Genomic DNA, 13,599 nt, shown 5'->3' with positions numbered 1-13,599 from the left:
TTCCTGGGTGGAGCAAGAGGTCTGCCTCTTGGGGGGTGGAGCATGGATGTTTCCATGCTGCAGTCATGGAAATTTTTGCAGCTGTCTCCCCCATCATGTAGGAGGTGAGCATGTTGAGGGAAGCGCTGGATCCAAATTCCTTCTGTTCCCAACACACAGAGAACAGGGACAGGGGGAGTACATTGGCTCTGGTTCCAACATACCGTATTGGCCTGAATATAAACCTCACTCCCGCCCCCCCCCCATTTTCAACCATGAATAGGTGCAGCTGCTATTCACGACCTTACAGTATGCAGCCAGGACTATGAGGCAAATGGCTCCAGGAGCATAGCAAAGTCTCCCCCTTCCCCCAAGGCCAGGAAGGGAGAAAGCGAGGAAAGAAGGATGGGGAAAGGCTGCCGGCAACACAGCAGCCAGTGAAGAAGGGAGCAGCTTATATTTGGGTGTTTCTTCTTTCTTCACCTCCAATTTTAAAGGTGTGGCTTATACAGTGGTACCTCTACTTACGAATGTGACCCGTTCCAGGGTGCCGCCTGCACCCCAAAAAGTCCATAAGTAAAGGGCTGCTACTGCAGATTGCTTCTGTGCATGCACAAAGCACGCAGAACACTTCTGCATGTGCGGCGAACCTGGAAGGAAACACTTCCAGGTTTGCTGTGTTCATAACCTGAAAGTTACGAAGCCAGAGAGGTACATAACTAGAGGTATGACTATATTCGGGTGCAGCTTATATTCAGGCCAATACGGTACTTATTTTCCCATCTACTGGGACCAATGGAAGGGATTTGTCTTTTAAAAGACTTCAGAAAGGGAAAGAGGAAAGGAAACAAACATTGCTTTTTATTCTGTTGGCATAAACCTGACAGGGCTTTGGATTTGGTGGTTCCTCTGTCTTGGGTGCTTCCTCATTCACCCTCTTTAGATTGTTCTGCCCATGTTTTAATTGTACACATACAGTTAGGGCATATATCTTGCATTGTTTGAATAGTGTTTTATTGTTTTATTGTACTGGCACCTACTGTTTTGCACCACCTTGATACTTTCTGTGAGTTTTAAGTATATAAACATAATGTGGTTTTGTAACACTGTTTTAACATTCAATTTTTCTGATGTTTGCTTTTATTACCTAACAAAATCCAACATGACAAAGCAGCATGTTGCCTGGGAGCAAGTCCCACTGAATTCAATATAACTTACTTGACAGTAAACATGCAGTGACTCTCTGTAGTATTCCACTCTGGAGTGAAAGCAGAATGACTAATACTAAGACCAAGTCACGCTATTAATTCCAGGCCCAACCCTGAATTTCAACATCATGTAATAGGTCTTTTCTTTTCCATTTGAAAAATCACCTTCAAACTTGTGGGTGTTTCCAGATGGGAATTTACTGGGGGAATTGGTGCTCATACATACACCTTTTCACAGCATCCACATGTCACTGCTGCCATCAAAATGCCAGCCTATAGTTTTTCTTTGTTGAATCCCAATTTTCCCTTACCATGGAAAATTCAGTAAGTAAAAATAGCCAGTTATAAAAACTGCAGTCATTGCTGGTGTGGAAGCTCACTGGTGCATTTTTGGATGGGTGGTTTGTCATGTGTCTAGCAGTCCATGGTGACCAAACCCATATTTTCCATTTGCTCATTAGCACAACTTAACTGTTATGCTTCCACCAGCCTAAATGAAAGACCTCTGTTCCCTCAGACTGCCACATGCTGAAGGCACACACAGTTTGCAGGATCAATTCGCTCACTATTTTCACACAGTAAATGTGGAAATTACCGTACTTCCGAGATCATGGTACATACACTGGGATCTTTTTTTTTATTAAAAAAAATGGTAACTCTTGAGTCAGCCTGCTCCATCCCACTGATGCACCTACCATATGTAAACATTGTTAATGGATTTGTGTTTTCTTTTTTGTACATCTAAAATAACTTATTTATTTTTAAGAGAATTACACAGAATTAGGTAAGACTTCTTTATCAGAATGTCCCATATTCCACACCGCAGTACTTTTTTTTGGAGGGGAATAATGTGCAGTTGTGCATCTTATGGATATGGGATTTTGTTTTGTTTTTTATTGACACACCGCACCTTGTCCTTCGAATCAATTAGCAGTTTAACATAGCTAAATGCCACTTATGTTCAAGGCCTCCCTATATTTTCAAATTAAAACCAAATGGGAATGTATAACCCTGCATCCCACCTTCCAAAAAAGTGAAAGCCTATATTTAATTTACTGGGACATGTGACAACTAAGAGCTAGTAATGTTTGCTCCGGTGCACTTCCGTGATTATTTTTCCCCCTCCCAAAGTGTGCACATGCAGTACAGAAAGTGCATGCCCAAATTAGAAACAAGTAGCAGAGGCAGGCAAATAATGATTTGAGTGGAAAGCCCCTGTCCAAAAGGCAGGATACATTCCCCAAAGCTCCATCCATTGGTGTAGATGGCACACAGAATAGCAACCAGCACTCACCTTGTGGGTGTTAACACGCCAATCACACATAGAGAGAAAAATGGATCTGAATAATACAGTATATGGCATTTGTCCATAATTACTCTGAAACTGTAGTATTCCTCTATCGTGGTAACAAACATGAAAGACTATTAGAAGACACTTTTAAAATGCTTGCTGTGTAGCTTTAGAAAAGTAACCTTAAAGGTTTTTGAAACTGAAAGGTTGCAGTGTCCAGATGATGATGATAGGCAGATAAGCTGCCTCAGCAGATGGCCCAAAGTACAGAGAATATCAACCAAGAAACCTGCCAATATTAAAAGCCACCTGTAAGTCAGAATCTTATAATAGTGACATGCAATAGAATCCTTTACAAGCAGGGAAACTACCCTGTTTCCTAGACAGGCAAGGACAGATAATTTTGAGAGAAGCCCCAGCAAGAGCATTTCCCCAAAACTATTGTCTGTCAAGTCTTTCATGTGATTTGCACTTCCTACTGAAAACTATGCTGACTCAGTTCTACTGCTAAAACTTGGTTTACACTGAAAACCAGGTGTCAGCAACCAAGTGGGGCATTTAATTGCCACAAAGAATACTACATAAACAACCTACCTCTTAAGGAGGTTAAACAGTGGCATTTACATTCCGTTTAGCTACAATCAAAGTGGATGATCTAACCCTACCAAAAACAGGTTTAACTAGAATGCCATTAAAACCACACCACAGTCTCGCTCTGAAGACTGAAGGCTCTGACTGCATGCCAAAAATGCCCAAATAAGGCCCTGCCTCGTTTACTTGTATGGACAATTAATGAATATTGATACATATGGTCAAGATTATCACAGATACTGGCAACAATTTGTTAACATTGGCATAAGCTACAACTAGCTAACACACGCACATTACTATAACTTGTGCTGTCTGATCCTATGCAGTTACATACACCTGAATCTTCACAGGACCAGGCTGTTGAGAAAACTGAGTACTAGTGACCTAATAATTCAAAAGACAACATTTCAAGCTGCCCATGGTTTCTCATGATTATGTGTTCATGCCTATGTGATATTAATTTCTATGCACTATAGGGAGGGATACACCCACACTATATGTAATTCAACCTTCAGACGTGTGTGCTCTTATGGAACAATCAGAGTCTTCAAACATCTATAGGAAGGAGGTGGAGCACACAAGTAGAGCACACGCTTTGCACACAGAATGTCCTGCATTTCGTCTGTAGTCTCTCCAATTAAAAAACGGTCAAGTAGCAAGTAACATGAGAGGTTTTTGTCTAACATGCTGCAAAGCTGCTGCTTAAGAGTAGATTATACTTGCCTAGTATAGACTGTCCCGGTGCAAGAGAGCTTCCTATGTTGCATATGGCATTATGATAAATCTGTTCTTTCTCAAATGCCTCAAATACTACCCTAAATTTTCTTCCTTCGTCCCATTAAAAAGTGCCTTAACTCAACTTATATTTGAAGGGAATAATTTCTCACCTTGTCCACATGGACAGAGGAAAACAATGTGAAGGCTTCTTCACAAAAACAACTTAATGTAAGGCAACCGCTGGAGTATTCCCACATTCTAGCATGAACTAAGTTTCCCTTATTCAGTAAGGAACATAATCCTCCGACATTCTACAACTGGAGCTAAGCCAAGAATGCTTATGAATTTTCTACAAGTTAAATCCAGGGTTTTTTGTTGCTGTTGTTGTGTTGTTTTTTTTGCCTTGTACCCAACCTAACTGGGTATTGTCAGATGGATATAAATGCATCTAAAGCTTCAAGTAGAAAATAACTCAGCTATTTATGACCATACATTAAGAGTTACTGATCTCACGAGGCACAGAATTACAATTACAGCCTGTGAGCTAGCCTCCTACTTAATTCTGAAAAATATTAAGGCTCCCACTCACCCCTATGCCCACACTTGCACGCATGCACACACACAAGACATAATGCATTTTAGGCAGGCCGCCAAATAGCCCAACAGCACATCGATCTTGAAAAAATAGCAACTGAACCTGGACACTGAGAAATAAAATGATCACTAAACCGAAGGCAAAAAACAAAACAAAAAACAGTTGCTGTCGCAGAAACTATGTTCACATGGGTTGCACATTGGCCACACATGCTCCCCACTTCCACGGGTTTTTGACAGCAGTTAAGGTCGACTAACTAGGCATATGCATGCTGTTTTTTTAGTTTTATGCTAGCTGAAGTGTCATGGTTTCACCTAGAGGATTCTGGGAATTGTAGTTTGGTGCTCTGCTGGGAATTCTTAGTTCGCAGCCCCTCCCCCCAACCTCGGGAACTGCAGCTCCCACTGTTCTCCCTTTGGGGGGTGGAGAGAAGAAATTGAGATTAAAGCGGCTTAGCCCTGCGGTGCCCCGTCTTTTCCGCACTCCTCCTCCCTTTGGTGAAAGCAGAAGAGGGATCGCTTCATACTTCCAAGTTGTTGTTTTTTGGGGGTGGGGGAGGTCGGACGCTGGCGACCGCCAGTGCCAGTATCCCCAGGCCGGACCGCCCCCCCCCTCAAAAAGAAGGGCCGAGGAATCCCACGGAGAAATTATTCTTCCGCCTCCTTCACAGGACCTGCATGAAGAGACTGGAGGGGAATCAGACCCAGTTGGCCAATGCCACCCCCCCCCACTGGGGTGGGGATCCAGGGGCAGGGCGAGGCAGGGGGGGCGCTCCCAAGACTCGCCGCCTCCCTCAGCATGACAAAGAGGGAGGGAGGGAGCGGCGGAGCCTCCTGTTCCCTCACAGGCCTCACGTCGGGGGAACCCGGGGCAACCAGGGCTGGCTGGCTGCGGGGGGGGGATAGGACGACAGGTAACCCCACGTGCCCCCTTCTCTTCTCACCCCCCCCCCACCTCAAGCCCAACTTACAATAGTCTCCGCCATGTCCTCGCAACCGTTCCCGACCCCGCGTCCTGCCCCGGCACCGGTAGCGCCGCCTCTTGCCTGCCTGCCAGCTTGTGCACCGCCAATAGTGCCGCGTCACCGTTCCCGGCCCGGTAACGCAAGCGGAGGCAACAAGGTTCCGGGGGAGAAACGGTCCGGCGTCGAATGCGGGCGCTGCTCTCCCCCCGCCCCTTCTTCTTCTTCTTCTTTTGCGCTTAGGCTCCGCCCACTCAGGACTCTGTCTCTTGTCTCTCACGAGAGAGATCGTAGGTTCCACGCGGATTCTACGCCGCGCACATGACACGCCCCGCCAGAAGGTGTTTGTTTGTTTGTTTGTTTGTTTATGAAGAGAAGTTTCTTAAAAAGGTAGCAAGCCGCCTGGCAAGTTTTGTTTCGTCGTTAAGTTTCAATGCAGTTGTGCTTCCCATGTCTTGTAATGCGCGGAGTTGCTGCAAAATGTCCTCTGGAAGCTGCTCTCTCCAGTCGCAATTCATTCATGAGTTCCCTTCTCCTGCCTGAGCATGGCTTATGGCAGACCGGGAAACTGTTTTAACTAGCGATAGCAATCCCAGTGCTTCTTCTAGGATTTTTGTTACACACACACACATATACATATATATATATATATATATATATATATGCTTTCGTAGATTTTCACGGGTACAGGAATGCAGGTTTTGGTGTCTTCGGGTGTCTTCCCGTGTAAGAGTTGGGGTGTCTAGGCGACGTTTCGACGAGGTCACACTCGTCATCTTCAGGCTGGTGCTTTCGGCTTCTTGTTACTGGAACAGAGCAGGATCTCAGTGTTTGAGTTCCTATAAATACTGTTGAGGGGGTGTGGTGTATGGCCTCCAACGTTCTGGGCAGATAGGAAGTTCCCAGGGTGTGCCTTTTCTTCTTATGTTCCTTAATTACTTGAGGGATATCTTGAGTGATTTCTTGAGTGATATTCTGAGTACCACTTAGGAGGGTCATTAGGTGTGGATTAGTTGCTAAAGCTTTCGTGTCTTGACCTCTTGAGCTTGTGAAGAGTTTTTCTGAGAAGATGGTTGTACTGCACTTAGTTGTGCTCTGGCTTGGCTTCGTGTATATCTGCCCAGAACGTTGGAGGCCATACACCACTCAAGATATCCCTCAAGTAATTAAGGAACAAAAGAAGAAAAGAACACTAGCCTGGGAACTTCCCCTCTGCCCAGAACTTTTGAGGCAATACACCACACCCCTCTACAGTATTTATAGGAACTCAAACACTGAGATCCCGCTCTGTTCCAGTAACAAGAAGCCGAAAGCACCAGCCTGAAGATGACGAGTGAGACCTCGTCGAAACGTCGCCTAGACACCCCAACTTTTACACGGGAAGACACCCGAGGACACCAAAACCTGCATATATATATATATATATATATATATATATATATATATATAACACATATGTGTTCAGTTACAGATAGGTAGCCGTGTTGGTCTGCCATAGTCAAAATAAAAAAATTCCTTCCAGTAGCACCTTAAAGACCAACTAAGTTAGTTCTTGGTATGAGCTTTCGTGTGCATGCACACTTCTTCAGATACACTGAAACAGAAGTTGCCAGATCCTTCTATATAGTGAGAAGATGGGGAGGGGTATTACTCAGAAGGGTGGTGGGAATGGGAGATGGGCAGATAGCTGAGATGAGCCTGTTGACGACTCTTAACGACTGTAATAGGTCTTACAGGAAAAGGCAAAGGGTGAGAAGGTGCCTTTTCCTGTAAGACCTATTACAGTCGTTAAGATCTGTAGTTCTGCAGAATGTAAAATTGTGATGCTTTGATGCATGGATGGCGACTAACAGATTGAGGTTGAATCCTGACAAGACACAAGTACTGTTTTGGGGGGACAGGAGGCAGGCGGTTGTGGAGGACTCCCTGGTCCTGAATGGGGTAACTGTGCCCCTGAAGGACCAAGTGCGCAGCCTCGGAGTCATTCTGGACTCACAGCTGTCCATGGAGGGACAGGTCAGTTCTGTGTCCAGGGCAGCTGTTTACCAGCTCCACCTGGTACACAGGCTGAGACCTTACCTGCCCGTGGACTGTCTCGCCAGAGTGGTGCATGCTCTGGTTATCTCTCACTTGGACTACTGCAATGCGCTCTATGTGGGGCTATCTTTGAAGATGACCCGGAAACTACAACTAATCCAGAATGTGGCAGCTAGACTGGTGACTGGGAGCGGCTGCCGAGACCATATAACACTGGTCTTGAAAGACCTACACTGGCTCCCAGTACGTTTCCGAGCACAATTCAAAGTGTTGGTGCTGACCTTTAAAGCCCTAAACGGCCTCGGTCCAGTATACCTGAAGGAGCATCTCCACCCCCATTGTTCTGCCTGGACACTTGAGGTCCAGCGCTGAGGGCCTTCTGGTAGTTCCCTCGCTGCGAGAAGCCAAGTTACAGAGAACCAAGCAGAGGGCCTTCTCAGTAGTGGCGCCTGCCCTGTGGAACGCCCTCCCACCAGATGTCAAAGAGAAAAATAACTTCCAAACTTTTAGAAGACATCTAAAGGCAGCCCTGTTTAGGGAAGCTTTCAATGTTTAATAGGTTATTGTATTTTAGTTGTTTTGTTGGAAGCTGCCCAGAATGGCTGGGGAAACCCAGCCAAATGGGCGGGGTAGAAATAATAAATTATTATTATTGTTATTGTTATTGTTATTTGATGCTCTTTTTGATGTTCAGCGTGTCTCCTGTTTGGCGGTACAGTTAAGAGTTTGGGCCAAATAAGGACATAGCTAATTTCCAGAGTAAGGTGAATCTCATTTTGATCTTGCAGTTTTATCTGTCGTGGAAGGCTACAGTGCAGCAGCAACCCTTATCTTTGTAAGTCTGAATATTATATATGTGTATGTGTATGTGTATGTGTATGAAATGCATTCAGTTGTGTGGTATTAATTATAGCATGGCACATATAACTACTTAGTGGATAATTCATAAGCAACACAAAGGTGGCCTCTTTGAGCCAGGAAATGTGATTTCTCACATGATACAAGTATGACTGTAGTGGGGTCTGCCCTGAAACTCCCTCCCCCTACACAGCGCATAACATTTGCAGCTTTCTCGCTTGATTAGCCAGAAGAAGGGCAGAATGATATCCAATTAATTGCTTTTACGGCCTTAGAAATATGAAAGAGAAACTTGCTGCATTTTTAAATCCTTTTTTGCCAGGACTATCTTTGCAGGACAACAAGATGGAAGTTGATGAAACCAGTGCATTGCTACCAAAGGTAATTATTATGATTTGCATATTGTTTCTGAGTTTACCCTTGTCTTTGGAGATCTTGAGTCCTCTATATATGGCATCGTTTTCCCATTTGTGTGGAGGGGAAAGCAAATGAGATTTTCTAATAGCACGTGGGGAGAGCCAGAGAGAGAGAGAGAGAGAAAGAAAGAAAGAAAGAAAAACTGTTGACCTAATTTTGCAGAGACTGAATTTTTCTCTAGTCTGTCATGTTGCACGGTCATCAATATGAAAATATTAAGAATAATCCTAAATAAATTTACTTTGAAGTAAGTCCCCTGAGTTCTGTCAGACTTAAAAACCGGAGGTCCGTTCTTAACCTGAAACTGTTCTTAACCTGAAGCACCACTTTAGCTAATGGGGCCTCCTGCTGCTGCTGCACCGCCGGAGCACAATTTCTGTTCTCATCCTGAAGCAAAGTTCCTAACCCGAGGTACTATTTCTGGGTAATGGAGTCTGTAACCTGAAGCCGATGTAACCTGAAGCGTATGTAACCTGAGGTACCACTGTACTTTAAATGTATGGTGTGGATCTTCCCTTAATCTATGCTTCTGCCTCCGGCTGACTTATAAAGTGGAGCCACAGGGGAACAAGTCTTCGCTGACTAGATGATAACCCAGCCATAATGTATTATTCCCCCCTGCCATATAAGTCGATCAAAAATCTATTTTCTGCCCTGTCCTCTGCTCTCTACCCTACTGTTATGCCAAAGGCTTCCAGTTATACAGCAGGATATTCCAGGTGGGGAAATGCTTACTGTACCTCCCTTTTTGGTTTTGTTCATCTCTGACGCTTGGTCTACATTTTCTTCGGTTCTCTTCTTTGTTTAGGCGGACAAAGTGGACATATTTTGCCCCTCTAATGCACAGGGCTCCCTGCTGAATCCCAGCAGAGGAAGAGAAGCATGGCATCTTAGGAAACGGATAAGAAAATGGCACCTCTGCCCATCTTCCCATCACCCTCTGGATTCACTTAGCCGCTGTGTTAAATACTTGACCTTTGTTTGGAATTTGGCCTTCTCCATTACAGGATTGCTCATTTTGGCCATTGGGATCTGGGGTCTCTCCGACAAAGAGTCACTGGCAACTGAGCGGATAACTTATTTGGGCAGCGACCCCATGCTCTTTTTTGTGTTAGCGGGTCTTGTAGCCAGCACCATCTCTCTCTTGGGCTGTCTAGGAGCCCTCTTTGAAAACACCTGCCTCTTGAAGCTTTTCACGGGAGGAATCATGATGTTTGTGATCCTGGAAACTCTGGGTGGAATCGTTTTCTTTTCTCTAAGACGCCAAATCAAGACCTCCTTGCAAGAGTCCCTCACGGTGGCCATGCTACGATACCAGGATGACCCAGATCTAAAATTCATCATGGATGAAATTCAGATGGGCCTACAGTGCTGTGGGGTGGAATCCTACCTAGACTGGAAAACAAATTTGTGAGTATGAGCCTACTTGGAGAATTCCCCTTGCCCTGTTCTGTTAACACCTAGGAAAGGTGGGAGAACAGCAGCACATCACAGCACAATGTAGCCCAATCATCGTCATCATCACCCATCAATCAAAATTGCTAATAATGCCATCTGTTTTCAACAATTCAAAGTGTTGGTGTTGACCTTTAAAGCCTTAAATGGCCTTGGCCCAGTATACCTGAAGGAGTGTCTCCACCCCCATCGTTCTGCCCGGATGCTGAGGTCCAGTTCCGAGGGCCTTCTGGCGGTTCCCTCATAGCGAGAAGCAAAGCTACAGGGAACCAGGCAGAGGGCCTTCTCGGTAGTGGCGCCCGCCCTGTGGAACGCCCTCCCATCAGATGTCAAAGAAATAAACAACTACCTAACATTTAGAAGACATCTTCAGGGAAGTTTTTAATGTGTGACATTTTAATGTATTTTTTAATCTTTGTTGGAAGCCGCCCAGAGTGGCTGGGGAAACCCAGGCAGATGGGCGGGGTACAAATAATAAATTATTATTATATTATTATTATTTTCATCCACACTTTATGTGATTGAAACAGAACTATATTGTGTTCTCCTCACATAATGCCTGCAAGAAGCCTGGGAAGCCCAGGAAGATAGTGTGTGATGTGATCAATGCCCATCTTGTTTCACCAGCATGGTATTCACGTTTTACTTGGGTTTCACCTGGGCTACTAATCTGGGTTGATCCTCTTGCTTGCTTTCGTTTTAAGAGACCTAACTGAGTTCATTTCTAACCAGAATCACGCTGAGAGAGGCCCCAGTCCATAAGCAGTTTAGCCACACTAAAATCAGTGGGACATGTTGCTTGTGAATAACTAAGCATGACTAATTTTCTCTGGATCGGTTCCAGAATATGCAAGGAAACCTCACAGCCACAGAAAATCTTGTCTATGGTTTCTGTGCTGCTAATATTCATCTCCTTCATGTCTCCACACACACATTCTTCATTGAAAAAGGAATTGTACCTAGTATAAAATTATAAGTGCATGAGGTAAAATAAGATGTGGGGGGAAATAACAGTTGTTAAGATACAGCCATGTAAAAAGACAACAGAAAAAACCTTACAAACATTGAGGTATTAGGTTAAGTTTAGGATAAGTACAATAACAAGCTTGTAATTTTTGTGGGGGTTTTGTGGGGTTTTTTTGCCCTTTATAAAAGCATATTGTGCCATGTTATTGTCTATAAATGCAAGAAGTGCTAGACAGTTTCTAAGACTGTGTCAGTTTAGTCTCATCTTTTGTTCAAAGGCAACATTCACGTACATATTTAACGTATTTACTCAGGACCTGCATGTGCAGACCGACTGATAATTGGCACAATTGGCTTTAACACTGGCAGGAAGTACTGTATGAGCTGCTCTGGCTTGTTCTTGTTAAGAGGCTTCCTTAGCTGCTTCATCTGGTCTCTCTCTGTGCTCCCCTCCTTTGGTGTGAGCTGGTAAGAGGTGCACAGCTTGAATCCGCACCTGCCACCTCTCCGGTTGAAGAATTGCTGTGAGCTCAAACCCTAACAGGCAGTGTCAAACCTGCTGCCGCCGTCCATCCATTCAGCAACGCATGCCTAAAGTCAATTATGCATGGATCACACTGTGCACACAGTGCTGGGTGTGCAGTTTCCCTTTGCAAAGTACGCCTCTGCATGCATTGGTCCTGGTCAAGTTAGCGAATCCATGTGCAGACCATCCTTACCAGCAGGAATGCCTTCCTTTGCCTGGATATCTTCTGCATTCACGTGCAGAAAACGGAGTGCGTGTGCTGGAAGAGGCGGAGAGCCTCTGTGCCTTAGCAGCAGGTGAAATGATTCTTCCTGTTATTGCATTCCAGATATTTTAACTGCAGTTCTCCAGGAGTGCAAGCCTGCGGCGTCCCAGCTTCCTGCTGCCTGGATCCGCTGGAAAACGGCACCATCCCGAATTCCCAGTGTGGCTTTGGCACCCTGGCCCTGGAGGAGTTTGTGGCTCAAAGCACCGTCTATCTCGGAGGCTGCGTTCCCCAGCTGAGCAGATGGCTTAGTAATCATGCAGGAGTGATTGGCTTGTATTGTGTGCTTCTGATTGTGATTGAAGTAGGAAGCTTATTACTGACCACTAAGCTCCTGGCAGGCATTGCCCTTGCTAGGACTCGGGATTCCAATGACAGGGAGGAAACATATTTGCTCTCCTATCATCAGAGACAAAAGGGATTTTGCTCATGATCTGCTGCAAACTATGAATCCAGAATAACCTTCTGAGAGCAACGGGAACTTAGAGGGGAGGGGTGTTATGTACTAAGCTTGGATCCTAGAACAATAGGCAGGTAGGATCCTAGAATGCAACAACTGATTGGCTTGCAGGAAAAGACCAATCAGACTCCAGGAGGAAGTTAATCAGCCTATTAGGCTGATAGGATCGTAGAATGCAACAGCTGATTGGCCTGCAGGAAAAGACCAATCAGGCTCCAGGAGGGAAGCAGAATCAGTCAACCAGACAGGACTCATTGTGTAAATAATGTATATAAAAGCCTGAGGTTTGGGGGGCAATTCAATCACTGTTTTACAAGCTGCAATAAAGAGCAGAAAATCACTGCAGGACTCCGAGTATATTCCTCAGAGCAGGGTTTGCACCTCGTATGAGGAAAAGGGAGACCCTTTGTGCTTGGATTTCTCTTGCTTACGTCATACCCTTCCTCCTCATTCTCACTGTCCCTGATTCTCCTCCGGCTGCATCCTGTTCTATCAGTTCTGTCTCTCTTCCTCCGACACACCCTCCAAATATGCATAGAGAACGAAGAAGAGCGTTGCAGCGGAGCAGCTCCCTTTCAGGATTTGGTCTCCATGTGTTGTGGAAAGTTCTTGTGGAATTCCGTCCATTAGTTTCCTGTAGCCCTTTCTCAAAGCCGGTTTCTGAAATGTGCCTGGAAAGCATTTTCGGCCCAACCACCGGCTTCCCCCAGCCTTCCCAAAACCAACATTCCCAAGGTGTGTTCCTCTGTGGTGGCAATATTTAGGGAACATACTCCTGTAGGAATCTTACCTGTCCCCTCTCTGTATGCCTTTCAACAGGCAGTGAAAACAGAGATTACAAGCCAGCAAACCTGTTATGGCCACACTACAACCTCTCTGGAGAAACTGTATCCTATTCTATATGTGCAGAATCCATATTTTCAACCATACTCCTTTCCACTGCTGTATTCCACTCACATCACACTGCATCTTAAAGGTTCCCTGTTGCAAATAAAGTCTCTCTCCCTGCCCTCGTGCTTCCTTGTTTGAGCCCAACAAGTAGTGCTGCAATAGCTTTCATTGCATGAGTTCATCTGCTCACAGAAGGCTGATCACTCAGGCAAGGCCCACCAGTATTTTTTTTTACTTGGTCTTTGATTAAGTGTCCACAGCATCTTCACGAGGGAGGAGGGAGAGAAAACCAGAACAAATTTGCCCTCCCTCCGGTGAACTCCTTGACTGCCCCACCAGGTCCAGTGGTTGCTAGCCGCATTGCATCCACTGCTTTAAACCT

At 45.1% G+C, this 13,599-nt stretch overlaps 2 protein-coding genes across 2 annotated transcripts in view; one reads left to right on the top strand and one right to left on the bottom strand.

The window, feature by feature from the left end:
• NPLOC4 (NPL4 homolog, ubiquitin recognition factor) overlaps positions 1-5,589 on the bottom strand; it is a 51,904-nt gene extending 46,315 nt beyond the window's left edge. The window contains exon 1 of the mRNA XM_083490080.1: positions 5,352-5,589. Coding sequence (XP_083346206.1) covers positions 5,352-5,366 — 15 coding nt within the window. The 5' untranslated portion in view covers positions 5,367-5,589. The remainder of the gene's footprint in view (positions 1-5,351) is intronic.
• Positions 5,590-8,068: 2,479 nt separating this feature from the next.
• On the top strand, positions 8,069-12,667 carry TSPAN10 (tetraspanin 10). The gene is made up of 3 exons (XM_083490391.1): positions 8,069-8,618; positions 9,463-10,064; positions 11,930-12,667. The coding sequence occupies exons 1-3, from the start codon at positions 8,517-8,519 to the stop codon at positions 12,297-12,299; spliced, it is 1,074 nt and encodes a 357-aa protein (XP_083346517.1). The 5' UTR covers positions 8,069-8,516; the 3' UTR covers positions 12,300-12,667.
• The last annotated feature ends 932 nt before the right edge of the window (positions 12,668-13,599 follow it).

The sequence above is a fragment of the Podarcis liolepis genome (assembly GCF_965112155.1).
Source record: "Podarcis liolepis genome assembly, chromosome: 2".
NCBI classification, from domain to species: Eukaryota; Metazoa; Chordata; class Lepidosauria; order Squamata; family Lacertidae; genus Podarcis; species Podarcis liolepis.
Note: the sequence above shows the minus strand (reverse complement) of the source record. Positions and strands in the feature narration are given on the sequence as shown.

What these genes read in the sequence shown, in the direction of transcription:
- TSPAN10 (XM_083490391.1), top strand. Translation starts at nt 8,517, where the DNA reads ATGAAAGAGAAACTTGCTGCATTTTTAAATCCTTTTTTGCCAGGACTA. An exon ending in CCAGTGCATTGCTACCAAAG is followed by an intron (nt 8,619 to 9,462) that starts GTAATTATTATG and finishes TTCTTTGTTTAG; the next exon opens with GCGGACAAAGTGGACATATT. An exon ending in CTAGACTGGAAAACAAATTT is followed by an intron (nt 10,065 to 11,929) that starts GTGAGTATGAGC and finishes ATTGCATTCCAG; the next exon opens with ATATTTTAACTGCAGTTCTC.